At 32.7% G+C, this 21151-nt stretch overlaps 1 protein-coding gene and 2 pseudogenes across 2 annotated transcripts in view; 2 read left to right on the top strand and 1 right to left on the bottom strand.

The window, feature by feature from the left end:
* The window catches only part of RPAP2 (RNA polymerase II associated protein 2), a 78682-nt gene that overhangs the window by 36232 nt on the left and 21299 nt on the right, over positions 1-21151 (bottom strand). For both annotated transcript variants that reach the window (XM_006919409.3, XM_025051920.1), the window contains 4 exons: positions 17162-17197; positions 14400-15330; positions 9572-9654; positions 6853-6933 (listed from right to left, as the gene is read on the bottom strand). In XM_006919409.3, coding sequence (XP_006919471.2) covers positions 6853-6933; positions 9572-9654; positions 14400-15330; positions 17162-17197 — 1131 coding nt within the window. The remainder of the gene's footprint in view (positions 1-6852; positions 6934-9571; positions 9655-14399; positions 15331-17161; positions 17198-21151) is intronic.
* LOC112485849 lies at positions 2466-2585 on the top strand (annotated as a pseudogene).
* LOC112485826 lies at positions 18904-19021 on the top strand (annotated as a pseudogene).

Genomic DNA, 21151 nt, shown 5'->3' with positions numbered 1-21151 from the left:
TTCAGGCCCATCTGGACCACCCTATTAAAAAGTGAAACTCTCTCTCCACCTTCCAGCCCCAAATTTCTGACTTCCTTACCTACCCTCTCTATATTTTTCTTTTTTCCTGTACCATTTATCACTTTCTAACATAATTATTGTTTAATGTCTGTTTTCCCTGAAGGTAGGAATCTTTATGTTCTTTACCTATTTATTCTAAGTACCCAGAACAAGTGCCTGTCAGTAGGCGTTCAATTACTTTATTAAACAAATGAATTAACTTAAAAATGTACATCTGAATCAAATACTACAGAATATTAAAATGTATTAATTCTGAGTGGAGAATATGTGTATCTTTGTTAATACGAATTTTTTCCATAGTAAAAATTTTTAAAAAGTCTGGAAGATATAAAAAGTACGATATAGTGGTTAAAAAGTATCTTTGTTAATATGAATTTTTTCCATAGTAAAAATTTTTAAAAAGTCTGGAAGATATAAAAAGTACGATATAGTGGTTAAAAAGTTTGACAGACATGGGTTCAATACACAGATATGTCACTTAGTAGTGTTTTACCTTGGACACATTCAATGGCTGTAAAACTTTTTTTTTAATTTAGTAAAACAGGAACAATAGTACTACCTACCTCATAGGGTTCTTGTGAGGACTCAATGTTTAAAAGACGTCCAAGTTGTCAAATTCAATGGACAGTTCTCAGTCCTCACCTTAATCCATCAGCAATATTTGACACAAGTGATCACTTCATTCTCCTTGGAACACTTTCTTCACCTGGTTTCCACTTGCCTGATTTCCCTCCCTCTCACTGGCACTCCTTTTCAGACCTTTAAATTTGGATTGTTCCAGGTACACTGCCCTTTGGTCTCTCATCCCCTCTCTCTATATATGCTCATTCCCTTGGAAATGTCATCCAATCTCATAGCTTTAAATATTAGATAACTATAGGCTAACAATTCTTGAATTTATTTTCTCTAGTCTGGACCTCTTCCTTGAATTCCAGACTTCTATATCTAATGGTCTACTTTACATTTCCACTTGAATGTATAATAGGCATCTCAAAACTTGGTACAGCGAAAACTGAGCATCTTTCCCACACAAACTGCTCCTCCTGCAGACAGACCCATCTCAGTAAATGACTATCCAATCCTTCCAGAATCCAGTGGCTCAGACCAAAAATCTTATGGTTAACCTCGATTCTCTTCATATCCTATGTCCAACCAGTAATCAAACCTTGATGGTTCTACCTTCAAAAGAGAATCTGATTATTTATGACCTCCATTGCTTTCACATCATTTGGTCCACATCATTTCTTGCTTAGATTACTAAAACAGCATCCTAAAAGGTCTTCTTGCCTCTGCCTATTTACTGTAATTCTCAAATCATCACTTAGAGTAATGCTGTTAAAAATGTATGTCAGATCATGTCATTCCTCTGTTCAGAATCTACCAAGTGCTCTCCATCTCAGAGTAGAAGTCCAAGAAGAAACATGGCTACAGACCTATATAATCTATACCATGCCCACTCCCTAACCTATACCTTTCTGACTGTATCTCTTTGAACCCTTGCCTCTGCTCATTTCTCCAGCCTCACCAACATCCTTTATGTTCTGTGAACACATCAGGCCTACTCTGACTCCAGAGTCTTTGCACCTGCTGTTCCCTGATATGTTTTCACAGATAGCAAGATAGCTTGCTCCCTTACCAACTTTTAGATCTTTATACACATGGCATCTTCTCAATTAAGTTGTCCCTGACCAGCCTATTTAAAATCACAACTTCCTCCCTCCTCAGTACCATCCCCCTTCCTTCTTATGGGAGAAAAGAAGGAGAGTGACCTGGGAAAGGGCATATCACTACCAATCGTAATGTATATATTGTTTTTAAGATTTTACATATCTTCTCCATTAGTATAGTTCTGTAAGAGAAGGAATTTTGTCTGTTTTGTTCACTGCTTTGTTCATAGCAACTAAAACAGAATCTAGCATATAACCAAAAAAGGTCAAAGAAGGATAAGCAAGAAAAAAATGTATTTATGTAGAATTTCTTAAATGTATTTAAGTAGAATTTCTTTCTCTATTTTATTCAAATCCTCCAAAGTTAACATAAATTTAAGATTTCATGACTTCATTTACTCATTCAGCAAAAATGTATTATGTTCCTGCTCTATCTATATCACTATTTTAGGCACTGGAAAAACATGACAAGGTCTTTGTTTTCACTTCAAAGTACTTCTAGTGGCAGACCAGAAAAATATTACATGTTCTTATAGTTTTCCTTTTGCTGAGTCAAAATAATTTCAAGCACAGAGGCTAAATGAATATATTTACTATTGTCTGAGTGATAATTCAAAAATGAAAACAAATATTTGATAGAAAACATTTAAAAGAGTTTCAAAATATAATTTGAAATTCAATACAGATTAAGAAAAATGCCTTGATTCATCACTGATGAAATTTAAAAAGGACTTTTGTGTCTATGGCCATGCCATCCTGAACAAGCCCAAATCCTGTCTGATCTCGGAAGCTAAGCAGGGTTGGGCCTGGTTTGTACTTGGATGGGAGACCACCTAGGAAGACCAGGTGCTGTAGGCTAAAAAATAAAAAAATAAGGGATTGTAAACTGACAGGGTCCTTGCAATCTGTGAGGTCAACCTAGGGTTGCCTCACCTAAAAAAAAAAAAAAGGAAAGAAAAAAAGGACTTTTGTGTCAAGATATAATTTTCATTCAAACCAGATTTAGAAAAGTATCTTGATTAAACAATGAGGACAGTGAATCATTATCAAGCAACTTCTGATGGAACCACTATGACAGGTAAATCAATGTAACATTCCAGATAAATGACTGTGATGCAATTCAGTGGAAAAGACAGCTCTATTCACTGGGGAAAGATTCTACAAAGAGCTGAAAAAGCTGCTTTCTGTTTAAGTTCTAACAGGCTAACAGGCTTTCAACTCTGGCTGCACATAAGAATCACCTGGGGGGCTTTTAAAAAATACTAATGTCTGAGCCCAACCCTAACCAAATGAAACTCAATCTCTAGGGGTGGAGTCAGGCATCTGTAGTTGTTAAAAGCTCCCCGGGTAATTCTGATGCACAACTGGCTTGAGAATCACTGTTCTACAAGTTCCTATTATTGATTATCATTTCAAAGAGAAGGATATGGTTATTTATGTCAACTCTTTTCCACTGCTAGTATTGACTGAAAAGATCTCTCAATACTAGTCAGTCATCACTATGGCATTTTTTCAGACTTCACTTAGAAGCTCTAGCCTACAACGTCACATAGTTACTGAAGTTGTCCTGCCAGAATCTGAAGATCCCCCAATGAGTTATCTTACCAGAGGTCATTCTGTATTTTAAGTAACTGACATTTCCCTAAAAAGCAGCAAAGTCAATTTAAGCAATTTTTATTAAAGTTATAGACTTTGACCTGTAGGTAGTAAAGATTTCAAAAATAAATTAACATCATGGTTTTTATAACATCTCCTACACTAAAATAATGCATAACTTTGGGGTTAACCTGGATAATTTTGAAATCCCAGACATATCGTTTTTTCTAGGCTTTATTTTAATGTAAATAATGCAGAAACTGGAAAAAACTTACACAACAGGAATGACAGAAAAAGGTGATAAAATAATAGTTTACAAAAGGAAAATGACATCTGAGTCTCCTCATATCTGTAGTCTGTTAGCTACCTCTTAAAGGACTGATAAACACTGTGACTACTGTCTTGGCTAGTACAGGTGTCACAGAGGCTTTGTTTCATAGGTAACAGAACCGTCTTCAGTACAGTTCTTTCTTGGGGCCTAGAGAAGTGATAAATGAAATGACATTTTTTTTTTTTTTTTTACATTTCTGATACTAATGACTACCAAGACAACAAATGGTAGATTTCTATTTTTTGTTTGTTTGTTTTACTAAGGTATAATTGACACATAGTAATTATATATACTTAAAGTGTACAACTTGATATTTTGATATATGTATATATTGTGAAATGATCACTACGGCCAAGCTAATTAACATATCCACCACCTCACCATATAGTTATCATTTTCTTTCTTTTCTTTTCTTTTTTTTATGGAGAGAACACTTAAGACCTATCCTCTTGACTTAAACTTGGTGGTCTAAACCCAACTACTCGTTGTGTGATTTAAGAGAGATTAATCTCTCATCTTATCTGTAAAATGAGGATAACACTATTTTCTGCACATTAAATAATATATGTAAATTACCACCTGGCACACAGTAATTAATGACCAAACAATAGCAAAAGACCAAAAACAACAGCCTGGACGGTGATTTCCAACCTGAAGTACCTTAATTCCGAGGGCATATGAAAGTAATAATGGGGCAATCTTGCAGCTGTAGCCTAACATCTTTCCAATGGGCTTCTAGTAAGTTCTGAGAACCTCAGAGTAATTTTTTTAAAAATAGAAGATATGCAATTAGATCCATAGAAAAACAGTTCTAGAAAATACAGTCGAAGTAGATTAAATTACTTGTTAATCTATTCTAAATGAGTAGAGCAAAATCTGAAGTACAAAATTCATATTTGTAGTTCAAGAACCAAAGGCTTATTCTAATATCTATTCTGATAAATCTTCAGTGACTTTCTTGTTGGCAAGGAACTATATGGGAAGCTCTTTAAAAATCAGTGAAACAGGGGAGCACCTGGTCTTCATCTTTCCTCAGCTAACTTTTCTGTTAATATGATATTCACATCCTGAAAAATCCTGAACAAATCCTAAACTTCAGTGCTTCCACACTGTATATATCTATTCAAACTTTTTCATTAATGTAGACAGTTGAAAAGTATCTTTTTTTTTTCTTTTGAATGTATGGTTCTGGGATTAGTGGAAGAGAGAGCATCTAAAAAATCAAGTTCTCTCTCTTCATCACTAATTGAGACGCAGAGAAATTCAACTTTGGTCTTGGTATTTGACACAAAACTCTCTTTTTGGCAAAGCATTTACTCAGTCTTCTAAAAGCATAGGCCAGTCTGATAATCATTTCTGGCATTCTTAAACTTATATGTGATAAATGATCTTGTGATTGCACAGCTTCCATGATATCTAGTGAATGTAACAATCTCAGTAATTAGTACAATCATGTCATTCAGATTTACTGTTATTACCTGAACATTCACTTTCAAATATAAACATTTAGATGAAATATTGAAAAATGTCCTTATATGTTTATCAGCCAACAGAAAAATATGCTGCAGTAATTAATGTTTATGAAAACATAATTTTATGTATAAAACAGAGTAAAAATTTTCATTATTTAGGAAAAGATTGACAGTTAATACTATTGAATATTAAATAGAATACTTTCTCAAAAATATATCTTAGAAAAACTAGTTTATAAAAATTTAAATAATGTAAGAGAATGATTAGATTTTATCATAATTCGATCTTTACAGAACTGTATTATGTACTAGCATTTATAACATTAAAAAATAACTTTTGAGAACTGTATTTAAATTTTAATTACTTCCATTTAAGTCATAGGTCTTTCAAGAAAAAGCTCTATTGGGGAATTCTTCACATCTTATGATGATGAATTTAAAAAAGTCACTTCAAAATATCATGAGTTGGAAAAACATCACAATTATGTAAACAACAGATATGCGATAATCCAAATCTCTAATCAAAATAAAAAATGTTAAGTCAAAACTGTTAGAGGAAATTGAGGTACCCCATACATTTTGTTTAGTCAAACTTCACAACAAAGACTACAAACATGGCTTAAGACAACTCCTATATCTTGAGTCTATGAAGGATAAATATCTAAATGTAAAGTGTTACACGTGATCCTTTTCAGTATCTGAAGATGAAGAATTTTGAGATTTGCTTAAACTATGAATCCTAGTTCCTTCAAGTAAATACCATATTGAAAAAATGTTTTCCTGAACTGCTCTGGCACACGAAAAGGTTAGTGATGTTTTTTAATGTGCTAGCTGAAAGACAATGTCTATTTGGTATTACCGATATACAGTACAGTGACTGCAAGAGAAATCTAACAGCTGACAGTGCCAAGAAATTGTTTCTGTACTATAATTTTAAACGTTTAAAACCTTACTACTACTATTGATAATAATAAACCATCATGATAATTAACTTTTTGGATGAAATGGTTCTTCTATCCTAGTTTATTCTATGTTGGTGCTATCTGGCTTTAGCCAATGACAAATATTAATTTTAGTATTGGTCACTGGCATTTGGCCAAATGTGTATTTGGTACACCTCTATTAATAAGTATTTAGAGGCTCATTCCTATGCTTCTTCGTAGAGAATCTAGCATCCTAGCCTGGCTGAATACTTTTACATCAACTGCTCCACAAATGGTATTTTCTATTCTTCCTTTCTTTGTACTTATCACTTTAAATCTGTTGCAAACAATTCCATATTAAATTACCCACTGTTCTGTACTGTTCACTGTGATCACCTTACCCTCTCACAGGAGAGTTCTTCCTTAAGGTTGGCCATAATGCTTCTTTTGTATTGCCCACAGTACCTAGCACAGTGCTGGTCATCTGATACATATTTACTAATTCACTAAGATCCAAGATATTGCTTGCTAACCACTTTTGTGTCTCAATATCATTTTCCTTCTTAGTTTTAGGCTGTTCTATAATTTAACTATTCAAAGCTAAATATCAAGGTTTGAGCAAATAAGGGACTGCATTTAACAAAAAAGTAATGTTTAGTGGAGGAGAAAATACAACTGTATTTAGATCTAAGACACTGAAAGTCACTCACTTTCTTCATGCCTTAGTTTACCACTGGATTCTACAAGAGAACCACATTAAAGTCAAAATAACTGAGAAGGAAAATCATAATATTTATACCGACCTGAAAGTTCGGATGAGATTTTTAAGTTGTGTGTAAACATCTCCTAATGTAACCTGAAGAGGCCCTAAAAGTCCAGGCAATCTGAAAATAAAAAAATTACATTTCTTTTAAAATATAATTTAATTATGTAGATTTTTTTGGGTCTTACCTACATCTGGATATTCTTTAGGTAATAATGGCACTTGGGTGGAGGCAGTTAAGCTAGGTTATGACTGGTAAGAAATTATAAGGAAATATTTTATAATAACCCCATACTCCACTTTGTAGTCTATACTACAGTGTGAGACACTAAAATATAAAAATGTTATTTGGCTATCTATATTTTTATCTCTAGTTTTTCCTATCTCTTTACTTTCAAATATTAGACCAAATATAAAGAACATAAAGCCAGAGGAATTGTCCCCCAAATGGTCAAATTGGGGAGTGTGGCATATTTCTCCTTATTAAATCCCTCCTTATTAAATAGTGGGAGTGAAAATTGGTACATTTCTAGAAAGCAAGTTGACAATATATATTGACATTTTAAATATATATATACTCTTTTGACCCAATAGTTTTACTATGAAAAAATTTATCCTAAACAAATCATCAGATAAACATAAAAAGATGCTTGTTGCAAAAATATTTTTAGTAGTGAAAAAAATGGAAATAAATGTTCATCAATAGGAGATTGGTTAAATAAATTATGATATACCCATATAACACAATAGAGCCTTTAAGATGATAATGTGAATCTATTTCTTTAATGTGCAAAGATATCCATGATAAATGTAAGTGAAAAATGCATATGTAGTATTATCTCATTTTTATAAAAACAAATATTACATAATGCTATTGTACATAATCCATAGGATATACAAATATGTTTCATTTCTTCCAGGTTTATACTATAACAGATGGAACTAAAGAGAATTAATACACATATACCACATATATCACATATGTCAAGGATAAACATCAAAATATGAATTGTAGCTATTGCTGAATATTTTCACTTCTATATACCATTTTGTACTGCCTATATCTTCTGCAATAGCATGTACTGCCTTTCTTTTTTAAAACTTATGAAAGCTTCAAATGTGTTCCAAAATACAATAGCCATAATAATCCCATATATCTATTCTCAGATTCAACCTCCCAATATTTTCTTACATATACTGCGTTTCTTTTTTTTGGCAGTAATATTTTAAAGTGAATCCCTGACATTATGTCACTTGACATCTAAATATTTCCTTAAGTATATCTAAATAGAAGAGTATTTTCTAATATAACCACAATAAAATTATCATACCTAACCAATTAACAATTCCTTAATTCATCTCACATTCAGTACTTATTTCGTTTTCTTTGATTATCTAAAAAAGTCCTTTTAAAGTTGGTTTGTTCCAATAAAAAAACAACAAAAAAAACTTTTATAAGAAAAAAACTCAACTGCTTTTCTAACCAATCAAAAAACCTCTCTGTCACAATTATTTTGTTTTCAGCGTTCTTTTGTGTGTTTCTTTAAGTTATTCCACCTCTTCTCAAATTTAGTTCTTGTGCTAATATTAATTTTTGGTCTTCCTGCAGGGGTCCTTTTGATATCTTCTGTTACAGCCAAAACCCAGAAGGAATAGAATTTCTTCAATGACATGTCTATGTGGTCTTAAATTGGGTATTTTTATTAGCTAAAATTCTATAAAACTATTTTCAGATAAATCCCTATCTACTGATTACATAGCAGTATAGATAATCCATTCTCACTTTCAAAACCTATGTAACTAAAGGACTGATATCTTCGTCCTACAAATATATAGATGGTGACTGTTTTCTAACCCAGTATTTAACAGAAACAAATATACAAGTATGAGGAATGTAAAAAAGGCAAAACTAATAATAGATTTATTATATATGAAAACCCTAACATATAACAGGGGCTCAATAAATATTAATTTAAAGATTTATTATTTGAAATGCAAAACTTAGAGGAGTAAGCTGTTCAAAAATATTATGGCTTCCAAAAATATGTTTTTCTAATTTCTGAACTACTATCAAATTAAGGCTTCTCTATATGCACGACACCTTAAACAATGACTGAACACAACTTTCCATGTTTTCTGCTAAAGAAAGAAAATGCAGGTTGATAAGTTCAAGAGAGCTCTCACGCTGCTAGAAAAAAAGATTTTTAAGCTCCTTTTGAAAGAGAAAGAAACCAAGATTGAGATTTTTAAATGTCACTTATGACTGGGCTAATTACAAGAATAGTAATTTCCACCACAAGAAGCTTAAAACTAAAGTGCAAAGTTGAGTTGAACAAAAACTCAAGTTGCTGAGTGTGAAATGCTTCTATGACTATGTATGCAGAGTGAGTTAATAGACCGTTAAAACTTTATGAAGTCTTATTCACATGTGAAACTGATGTGACACATTTACCACAAATCAGTATTTAAATAGGTCTACCTTTGGTATTTTTTCCCTGACTGCATTGGATTATTAAGTGGAAGTTAGGTAGCTTGGTTTTCTACCCCCATAATCTCAATCTTCCTTTTTATTTTGTGCCTCCGTGTCTTGACACAAAAAATTAAAAATCTAAATTTCTCAGGTGAAGAAATTCATGTAAACTTTTCACATTATTTTTCAAACTGTTCAAAATTCAAGGATAACACCTATAAATTATGAACCCACAAATACCAAGTTAATTTTAAAATATGTAAAAGTAGAATGACAATTACATACTTACATTTTACTCAATTTTTCAAGTACGATGCGTTTCCTAATCTGGTTCTGAGAACTTGAATCTATCAGTGGAAAGGCGGGATCATGCTGAATCACATTTTTAAACAAAGCAAAACAAAATCATGAATTTACATTCTTCCTTTGATAATAATAACATTAAAACACAAAAGTTTATACCTGTGATACGGTAGAATAAAAACTAGTCTTGAGAATGAGAAGATTTAAATTTTAGTATCAATTCAGTCATTAGGCTGATGTTAACTTGCTAGAGTCATTTGTCCTATTTTGTGAATGTTTTCCCATCTGAATAAAATGGATATTAATACCTTCTTTATTAAATGAGAAAATATATACAAAAGGACTTTGTTAACTGCTAAATGCCATGTAAATGTAGGAGATTAAAAGATTACAATTAGCAAATACCATAAATATATAATGGAGAATTCCTCTTCTAGAAATGGCAGACAGGATAATTCAAACCCCCCTCCCTCCTGCTGAGAAATGAAAAAGCTGGGAAAAAACCCACATTTGCTTGAAAGCATCAGAGGGCTAACAAAGCAGTAGAGAATTATGGCCTTATATTTTGGAGAAGATAGTTCCAGAGAGGACACTGACTAATTTCGGACGAGGCAATGTAGATACTGAGAATCTGAGTATTGCTTTTCTAATAAATATAAGAGTTTGTGGCATGCCAAAAAGGAAGAGGCACTAGCAACCCTCCCCAAGCTTGAGACCAGGATCACACTTTAGGAGTAAGAAGGATTAGGAAACAGACTAGCCTTTACAGGGAGCGAAGCCCAGCTTCAAATCATCTTAATTTCTGACTGGATTAAAGTGATTCGGGACTGCTACAAATCATTGACCAGAAGCAAACAAATCCATTTGAAAGGAAGATAAACATCAATCTAGGTCTCAAGTTATCTCTATAATTTTTAATATATAATGTCTGCCACATAATAAAACGATAAGAAAATAATATGATCAAAATCTGCAATGTGAGCCTGTAAAAATCAACCCCTAAGAAATCCAGATAATGAAGCTTTATCAGCTTTATTTAAAATAAATCTGTTGAATATATTCAAAGAAAAATGACAAGATTGAAAATTTCAGCAGAGAATTGGAAACTATATAAAAGAACCAAATGAAAATCCTAAAACTGAAAAATATAACACTTAAAAGAACTCAATGGATAGATATAATACAGTAGAAATAACTGAAGAGAGAATGCTTAGAAAATATCCAAAAATCACAGTCACACCCAACAATTTGCCCATACCCTCCGCACAAACAGTACAAAGCACAAAAGAATATGAGACAAGATACAGTGAAAAAGACTAACATAACTGGAGTCCTGGATAGACAGGAAAAGGAGAATGAAACAGAATATCTGTACAGATAATAACTGAGAATATTCCAAAACTGATGAAGGAAGTCACAGATTCATTACAACAGCCAAAAGAACATAGTCACACCTACGCAAAGCATTCTAAAATTGATGGCAATCAAAAAAAAAAAAAAGGTCTCAAAAGTGCTAAAGAAAGAACACAATATTTTCAAAGCAACAGCAATAAGAAAAACAAATGGAAGACAAAAGACAAAGAAATATTTTCAATGGGCTGAAGAAAATAACTGCTAATCTAGAATTTGATACTCAGGAAAATATTTTTTAAAAGTAAAGTCACATAAAAATTTTTGTTACAAACAAAAACAGAAAATTCATCATCAGTGAAATGGTACTAACAGAAACAAAGGATATTCTTCAGGCCCAAGGTAAATGATCCCAGGTGGAAGAATGGAAAAACAATGAAGGAGTAATTTAATTGGACAAATCCAAATGAATATTGACCATAAATTATCTTCTAAGATTTAAAATGTAGAGAGAACACAAGTACACAACAAGAGCACATAAGAGGGGTATATGGAGTTAAAGTTTCTACGTTTTTATTGTCATGGAAGCAATAAAAGTATTAACTTACATTGGACTTTAATAAAACCAAGATTCAGGTTTTAATCCTTAGGGTAATCACTTAACAATCAGCAAAAGAATGTATTAAAAATAAGCTAAGAGAAGGTAAAAAGTCAATAATGATGTTTAATACAAAGAAAGAGGAACACAAAACAGGCAAAACATGCAATAAGCAATGAGTGAGATGGTAGATTTAAACCCAAATATGTCAATTACGATATTAAATGTAAATGGACTAAATTCTCCACATAAAGGATAAAGATTATCAGCCTAGATTTTTAAAAAAGATAGTCCTTGAAAATACTAAAAGAATGCTAGGGTCAGCAAAGCCAACTCTAAGAAAAAAAAAATCAGTGTAGAGAAAGGTTACTCCATAATGCTAAAGGTTCAATTTTCTAGGAAGACTTACAATCTTACATTTGTATCCAATAACATGGTCTCAAAATATTAAAAAATCATAAAACTAAAAGGAGAAATAATAAACCCATAATTATGGTGAGAGATTCTGACCTACCTCTTCCACCTAACTGATGGGATGAGCTATCAAACAAAAAATCAATAGTGCTTCTCAAACTTTAATGTGCATACATTTCCCCAAAGAAAAAATGTGAAATCTGATCTATGCTCCTCACCATAAACAAAAATCAATCCCAGATGAACTGCAGATCTAAATGTGAAAGGAAAAACAATGAAGCTTCTAAAAGATTAAACAACCTGGGCTAAGCAAAGATTTCTTAAAGAAGTCACTAAAGGGAACAATTAATAAACTAGACTCAAGATGCCATTAATGAGAATGTAAGGGCAAGTCTCAGAGTGAAAGATGGCATTTGCAATACACCTAACTAAAAATGGACTTGAATCCTGATTACATAAAGAAGTCCTACAGATCAATAAGAAAAAAAATACCTATATATTCCAAGTAGGTAAATTGGAAAAAAGCCTCAAACAGGGACTTCACGAGAGACTATACAAATAGTCAATAAGCAAATAAAGTGTTCATTAATCATCAGAGAAATGTATTATAGCCAAAATAACAATACCACTAGAATGGTGAAAAGTAACAATATCAAGTACTGGTGAGAATGTGGAGTCATGGAAACTCTCATACAGTGGTAGTGGAATATACACTGGCGCAACCAATTTGGAAAACTACTTGGCATTATCTAGTATATTATCTAGTATAGTTGTATACATTACGACCCAGAAATTCCAGTCCTAGATATATACCTAACAGAAATGCGTGCACATTAGAAAAAAAACATATAAAAGTTAACAATAGCATAGTTTATAATAGCGCTAAACTGAAACAGCCTAAATGCTCATTAATATAAATTGTGGTACATTTCTATAATGGAATACAATGCAGCAATAAAAGAATAAACTAAAACTACATGCAACAATATAAATGATTCACGAACATAATGATGCATGAAATTGGACACCGAAGAAAATATATACTGTGTGAATCCATTTACATACAGTTCAAAATTAACAAAACTTACCTATGCCATTATAATTGCCATTCATTTTGGAAAGAGGTAATGACTAGGAGGAGGCATAGTAGGGCTCTGGTTTACTCAAATTTCTTGGCCTAGGTAGTGTTCATTTGTGGTAATTCGGTGAGTTATACACTATTTGCATTACACTTCAATGACAAAGTTTTAAAATGTTATTCAAAGAGGAACAGTCAAATCTCAGGTATTAATTTTTCCTCGTCACAGTTTATAAGTGCAAAAATGATAAATCAAGGTAGGTTTATGCAGCTGACTGACAGATCAATGTTCCTCCAAACAATATAAATACAGTTGAAGTGATTTCAAATATAGTACTGGGCTAGGTAACATTCTGTGGAAATATAAGAAATGTCTAACTTTTTACCATATGTTCACTTTTACCCTTTAAGTCTAAATCTGTTCTTAAATTTAAAGCCACATTTACTCAGGAAATCTTTAGTAACTAAGTTTTGTGGTAAAAACAAGGCTATCGCCTACTCCTCTTCATGCCAAATGACTTCATTTCCCAAACTACACATCAAGCAAAAATGAGAAATAGAGATGCTGAAAAATCTCCCTAAATCTCAGTGGTATACATTCACTCTCTAAATATAAATACTATTTACTGACTACCAATTATATGTCAAGCAATGTGACAAATGCTTTATATACATTATCTTTAAAATTCCTAACAACTGAACAAGGGAAGCTATTTATATTCTAACTTACAGATGAGCAAACAGACTTAAGAAACTACCTTTTCATACAGCTTAGTAAATGGGAGCAGATACTGAAATCTAGATCTAGCTCAACATGCTCTTTCCATTTTCTCCTATGTCCATCATTTCCCAATAAGTCTCCTTTACTGTATTATTTTCATTTATAATATTTTAAATGGGCATGTTTGCCAAATACAATCCAAATATTTTACCATTCAACTAGTAAGTCCATTCCACTGCATAGAGTCCTACTGGAAATAAAACACAAAGATACACACTCCATGTAGAAATCTGAAAGAATGTAGAAATCTGAAAGAATACATACCAATAAAGAAAAAACAAAGTCTCTTCAGAAGTTCTACATATTATATGAAGGACTAGGTTTAATGAAAACTATGTTCTACAATTTTAGGCTATTTCTACATTAGAGAAAAATGTTGAAAGTTTAATGAAAATTTTCAGGGGCAAACTTCAACTTATTTGTAAAATAGTAATGCCAGTGTTGGAGATGGCATTTTAAACCAAAGGACTTACTAAAGTAGCTTTCTAAAATTTTAACAATTATCTTTTCAGTATTCTTCCTGCTCCAAGATTTGCTATGGTGAGTGTTCCGTATGTTAGCAGCATGGAAAACTTATTCTCATGAAGACATACCTCTTCTGAGTCTTGTGATGTGGTGGTTTCTTCATTTAAAATGTATCGTCCTCTATAAAACTCCCTGATCCTCAAGTTTAATGTTTCAGTTTCTTTTTTCAAGTTCTCATAACTTGGTAGTGGTTTAATGGCAGTATCAGAGGCCCTAAAAGGCAAAGACTCATCCAAGCTGTCCTGAAATTTCTGCAAGGCAGGGGAATGACTACCTGGGTCAGAGTTTATGTCATCTTCATCAAGTTCTTCTTTAATCAGAGAGGCTGAAGAGGGTTTCAGACACACAGAAGCATAATTCTGGCCATACAAAAACCTCAAAGTTTCTTCTGTTTTCCACTCAATCAAAGTCTCCTTCAGAACTTTAAGTAAGTTTGCCTTTGCAACTTCAGGACACACCTGCGCTGAACTAGAAGCTGACCTAGAAACTTGGTTTGATTTGGCAAATTTCCTCTTAAAATGCTCAGCACTTTTCTTACTTATGCCTAATAGAGTTATTTCTGAACTGTATTTATTTTCAGCAATTTCTGAAGCTTTTAATTTTTCTTGTAAAGGACTATTTGAAAAAATCTGAGTATTTAGTTTCTGTAGAGGAAGTTCACAAGCAGCAGCTTTCTTCTGATTATCTAATCTGCAATTGCCTAACTGCTCAGTGACATCTATTACTGTCTGCTGTTTGTCTTCTTGCTTGAAGTTAGCTTTTTGACCAATTTTCTTTTTCATTATGCTTTTTTTGTGCAGCTGTGGCCTTATATCTGTTGCATTTGGTCTGTTTCCTGATAGAATGGAGGAAACAAAGTCTTGCTCATTATCACTGCTACTGTCACTATGAGTGCTAGAAGAACTAGATTCATACTGCTTCTCAAAATCTCCAGGACTGTCAATATCTGATGTTTTAATGGCCTTACTGCATAACTGTACTTCTTCTCCAGAATGGCCACTGTAGAAGGAAAGAAACAAAATGACCATAATGGAAATGCAGATTGTTCCACAGTATTTATACTTTGTATCTTCTGAGAAAGAAATTTTTATTCCCTAGGCAAAACCTTATTTATAGGCTTATATTTATATAAGTTTGCACACACACACTTCAGAAGAAAGTTACAATTCCATCATTTCTCTACACCTTATTTGATATACTGCTCTTCTTTCCTTGTCTTTCCCCCAATGTTTAAAAAGTATTAAAAGAGTACACTAAAAAGAAAAACACACACTTGATAATTCCATCCTACTAAATTATTTTGATTTTGGGCTGCTCCATTTCTATAACTGTTTTATCTATCCTTTTTTAAAAAAGGGTTTTCTTTTGAAAACTTCACTAGCGGTTTTCAATTTAAATAAATAAATATTTATAATAGGACACACACAAAATAGGAACTCTGTTTAGGCTTTGACAGGTAAGAGATGTCTAAACATTTTCCAATGCTTGTTGATAGTTATACAGAACATTCCATAAAATAAAAACTATAAAAATGGCACAAAAGAAAATAAATTTGAAAAATAAAATTTATCGATGAAAGATATTTCTTTTGAAAATCCAGAGTTACAATATAATGCTAACAATAAAAGATATCAGTTTTCCATTTGACTATAGTTCTTCAATTTTCAGATTAGGTTTTTAAAAGAATTAAGAATTACGAAAAAGTGAAAGCAAAGAGTAGCTTTGTTTATAAGAACTTGAGATAAAGAAGGACACGTGAGCAATTACTGTCAAGCAAATGCACGTATAGAACTTTAAAGGGTTTGGATGAGAAGGATTCTGGGTCAAGAAGCACAAAGAGGGTGGTGACAGGTTGTAGGGGAACTCTTTACTTTTCAAGTAATTTTTCTGTAAACCTAAAACTGCTCCCCCAAAAGGCTATTAAACTTTTAGAAATATTTTTTAAAAATAAAACAAAATAAAATAATGCAGCAATAAAAAAAAAAGCATGATGGGGGGGCATGTGTAAAAGAAGAAAAAGAGTTGAAAGTGAGGCTGTAGATTAGAACGGAGAAAAGATGACAATGTATATTCAGTATTAGGTATCAGTTTTTAGTTAGAATCTAGCCTTTGTAGTCATGAGACCTGTATCATATGAGTACAATTTCAAAAAAATTAGAACAATTAAACTTTTATGTATTTCATACTTTCTCTTGGAATTTAAAGGTAATTATATTTTTCTATACTACTTTGAAAATTAAATTAGATATATACATCAATAAATAAATATCTCTCACTTGTGCTAAAGTCCACATAGCTAAAGTAGTAACTAATAACCAGGAAAATTTATTCTGGGATATAAAAGGATGTGTTCTGAGAGATGATTATGGTTGGGCAAGCAACAGCATGAGGAGAGTTTAGAAAAAAAATCACAACTTGGAATTTCTATTAATGCTTACATACTCTTTCAAATAATTATATAATTGATATATTGTTTTGAAATCCTATAAAACAAGACTATAAAAACCTTTCAACAAATGTAATTGGCACACTTTATTTGAGTAAGCATCATAATATCAGATGGAAGCTTTGTTTGTGTCATATTTCAACAGGTTCAATTAGACTTCCTTGGTAGAAACAGCTGTACGATAAAGCATACAGATTAAACACGTCATCTTACTATCACAAAAGAAAAAGCTGTACAAGGCAAATATTTCTTTGTGTGGGCTAGAATGGGCACTTACATAATGCATCAGCACAGGGAGTCCAAGAGCCCATATCACTTGGTTTACCCTTAATGTTTCTATTAATATGAATATACAGAAGGTAAATGATACTGATTCAACCATACCTTTGTCCTTCTTGTAGCAGCTGAAAATTAGGATGCCTGTGACAAAAATACAGAAATGGAAAATTGAAGGCAACTAATATGTCACACTTTCAAGTGTTTTATTATAAATACATTAGATAGAAAATAGAACTAAAAGGAAATAGTTCATAAAAAGATTTTTTTAAGAAAAAATTAAGAGACAAAGTATTGTGAAACTCATCTACAAGAAATCTGGATTAATATCTCTTATCTAAAATTTACTCATATTTCAGAATTAAGTTCAAATTCCATGAACCCAATAAAGTTTTCCCTAACCTGTTAATGTAAATCACTCCCTAAATTCCAAAATCATCGTCTGTACAATTTATATTCTACTATTATGTCATAGAAGAGTACAATCATTTTTTTTTCCTCTCCTTTGTTTTTTAATCAAGTAATGTGCATGAGAGACATTTCTGAGCCAATCACAGGAGTACAATCATGTACTCTTCTATGACATAACAGTAGAATTATTACCATTTTAAATGTCCCACTTTTCACATGTTTAACTTTGGTTTTGTAACTAGAGTACAAGCTCCTTGGAAGCACAGATTATGTACTATAATTCTCTTATATTTCCTTTATATGGTTAATAAGACTTTTTGTCCTAACTTCAGAGAAAGCAGTTGTATTGTAGTATGGATGTGAACTATGTGGACCAAGTGATTTAAGTTAACTCTAGGAATAATTTTGCTAGCAATACCAGAAATCATATTTGGCTGGGCATCATGGATATTAAAAAGGGGAAAAAGATCTTAGAAACCCAAATATAAAAAGGAACAATAACAAATGAATCCAAGATGACAGGAAAACTGTAAAATACTTCCAAAGTGACTCAGAAAAAGTGCCTTCTAAAAGACTACAAAACATTAAAGTAAAAATACAAAGAACTAAATAAATGAAGTGATGTTCCATGTTCATCAAAGAAAGACTCAATATTGTCAAGATGTCAGTTCTTCTCAACTTGATCTATAGATTCAATGCAATTCAACCATAATCTCAGCAAATTATTTTGTGGATATCAACAAGTTGATTCTAAAGTTTTAATGGAGAGGCAAAGACCCAGAATAGAATAGCTAACAATATTGAAGGAGAACGAAGGTGGAGAACTGACAATACTTGACTTCCAAGACGTACTTTAAAGCTACATTAATCAAGATAGTGTGGTAGTGGAGAAAGAACAAATGGATAATTGGAACAGAACAGAGAGCCCTAGAAATAGACCCACATGAATAAAGTCCACCGATCTTTGATAAAAAAGTAAAAGCAACACAATGGAAAGAAGACAGACTTTCAACAAATGGTGCTGGAACAACTGGATATCTATGTGCAAGAAAATGAATCTGGACACATACCTTACATCCTTTACAAAAATTAACTCAAAATGAATCACAGACCTAAATATAAAATGCAAAATTACAAAACTACTAGAAGAATACATAGGAGAAAACCTAGGTGACTTTTTAGCTACGACACCAAAGGCACAATCCATGAAAGCACTAGTAAGTCAGACTTCATTAAAATTAAAAATTTCTGCTGAGAAAAATACTGTCACAAGAATAAAAAGACAAGTCACACCCTAAGAGAAAATATTTGCAAAAGATGTATCTGATAAAGAATTGTTATTCAAATATCAAAAAGCTCTTATAACAGTAAGAAAGCAAACAGCTCAAATAAAAAATGGGCCAAAGACCTTAACAGATACCTCACAAAAGAAGATATATACCTACGGCCATGCCACCCTGAACATGCCTGATCTCACTGATCTCAGAGGCGAAGCAGGGCCGGGCCTGGATAGTACTTGGATGGGAGACCACCTAGGAAGACCAGGTGCTGTGGGCTTTTTTTAAAAAAAAGATATATAAGAAAAAGATAAAAAATATATACGGATGGCAAATAATCATATGAAAAGATGTTCCACCTGATATGCCATCAGAGAAATGAAAATTAAAACAAATATGAGATCCCACTACCCATTAGAATAGCCCAAATCCAGAACACTAACATCAAATGCTTGTGAGGATGAACTCACATTTATTGCTGGTAGAAATGCAAAAAAGTACAGCCATTTTGGAAGACAGTTTGGTGATTTCTTATAAAACTAAACATACTCTTACCATATAGTCTAGAAATCATGCTCCTTTGTATTTACACAAAGGAGCTGAAAACTTATGTCCACACAAAACTTGAACATGGATGTTTATAGCAGCTCTATCCATAACTGCCAAAACTTGGAAGCAACCAAGATGTCCTTCAGTAGGAGAATGGATAAACTGTTGTATATTCAGACAATGGAATATTTTTCAGCACTAAAAAGAAATGAACCATCAAGTTATGAAAAGACATGCAGAAAACTTAAATGCATATTATTTGAGTGATAATGATGTGTCCATGTAGGCTCATCACATGTAATAAGTATACCATTTTGGTGGAGGTTGCTGATAATGGGGGAAGGTATGATTTATGTAGGGGCAGAGGGCATATGGGAAATATCTGTGCTTCTCCTCCATTTTGCTGTGAACCCAAAATTGTTCTAAAAGTCAATTAACAGGAAAAAAAGTAAATATAAGAAACTAGGTGTGTACTAAAGAGAAGCTAAGGCACAAGCATAAATCTCATTTAAAGGGCAAAACAGAGCTGCAACAAGGGCCATATTACAAAAATCTTCCATTAAAGTCAAGCTAAGTGGATATAGAACCAGAGGTCATTTGAGTTTGACATTTAAAGGCTATCAGGCAAAAATGTCAATTACAAGTATTTTCCTATATAATTAAACAGCATAGCATCAATCACATAACTACTACCCATATAATCCATTCGTCTTTTGTTCAGTCTCAAGTGTAGGAGGCAATGCAGGGGATGGACTCTCTTGGCAATCCTCTCCTTAGGATTTAAGGGAGGCACTGATGATTGACCAAAGCATGCTTTCCCATTGAATTCCTTCTCAGTTATCACACATCAGGAGGCATATAGGATGAAATCAATATTTGCCATTCCAGCTTGAGAGATTCCCTCACAGTTCAGGAATTCCCCAAGACCGATAATAAAAAATTTAGAAGGGAAAGGTAAAATAAGGCAATGCCAGTGAGTGCCTGAGAGTAAAAATGTACTCTATTTTTTTTCTTCTTTAGCCCCTCAGCCAATTAAGGTGTATTCTTTCCTAATCATCCAAATTGCTCTGTTTACTCTTCTTCTTCCCACTCAACAGAACTCTAGTCATAGAAGCTCCATGGTTTAGTGTTGCTCAAAGAAAACAAATGACACTGCTTGGGTGGTGATTAGCTTCGACTGCTCCAGGGATATTTATAACTCCCATTAAGAGTTTTTTTGGCCTAAATAATATGCTAACATCTACAACAGAACTGTTTCATTGTCTGTTGACTACTTTCTCCCACTTTCACTTGTAGATCTCTAACTCTTTCTATCCCACATCCCCACCCAAGTCTTCCTGCCTAAAATTATCAAGGTTCAGGACCATGCAGCTGTCTGGCATTTGGTCCTAACTGGGTCTGAATATCACTGTAGGGAAGAAAGTATGTATAGACAGTGATTCTCAATAGGATTCTTATCCTAAATGGCTAACCTGCAAATGCAGAGTATATCCCATAATTCAAAAAATTCCTTCAAAATAAAATTATGAACTATGATATCTATGGACTATGCTGGGTATCTTAAGCAATACAAAGAATCGGTTCCTAGTCTTAAGGACCTTACAATTTAGTAGGAGGAAAATGTGAGTTCTATGAGCTTTACAAATATTAATCTTCATAAGAATGATGTAGCTACTCTATCAACCCCATGTTATAGATAAAAATCTTGAATACTAAAAGAATAAGTAATTTGCTCAAAGTCACATAGTTTATAAGTGGTAAAGCAGGAATCAAACCCGGACAGCATGGCTCATAAGAACTATACTGTTGCATCGTATTGTATGAGCTGCTACAGGAAATTAGAGAAGACAAACTTCCTGCT

This window comes from Pteropus alecto, unplaced genomic scaffold (genome assembly GCF_000325575.1).
Source record: "Pteropus alecto unplaced genomic scaffold, ASM32557v1 scaffold25, whole genome shotgun sequence".
Classification (NCBI taxonomy): domain Eukaryota; kingdom Metazoa; phylum Chordata; class Mammalia; order Chiroptera; family Pteropodidae; genus Pteropus; species Pteropus alecto.
This window is presented reverse-complemented; position numbering and strand designations above follow the sequence as displayed.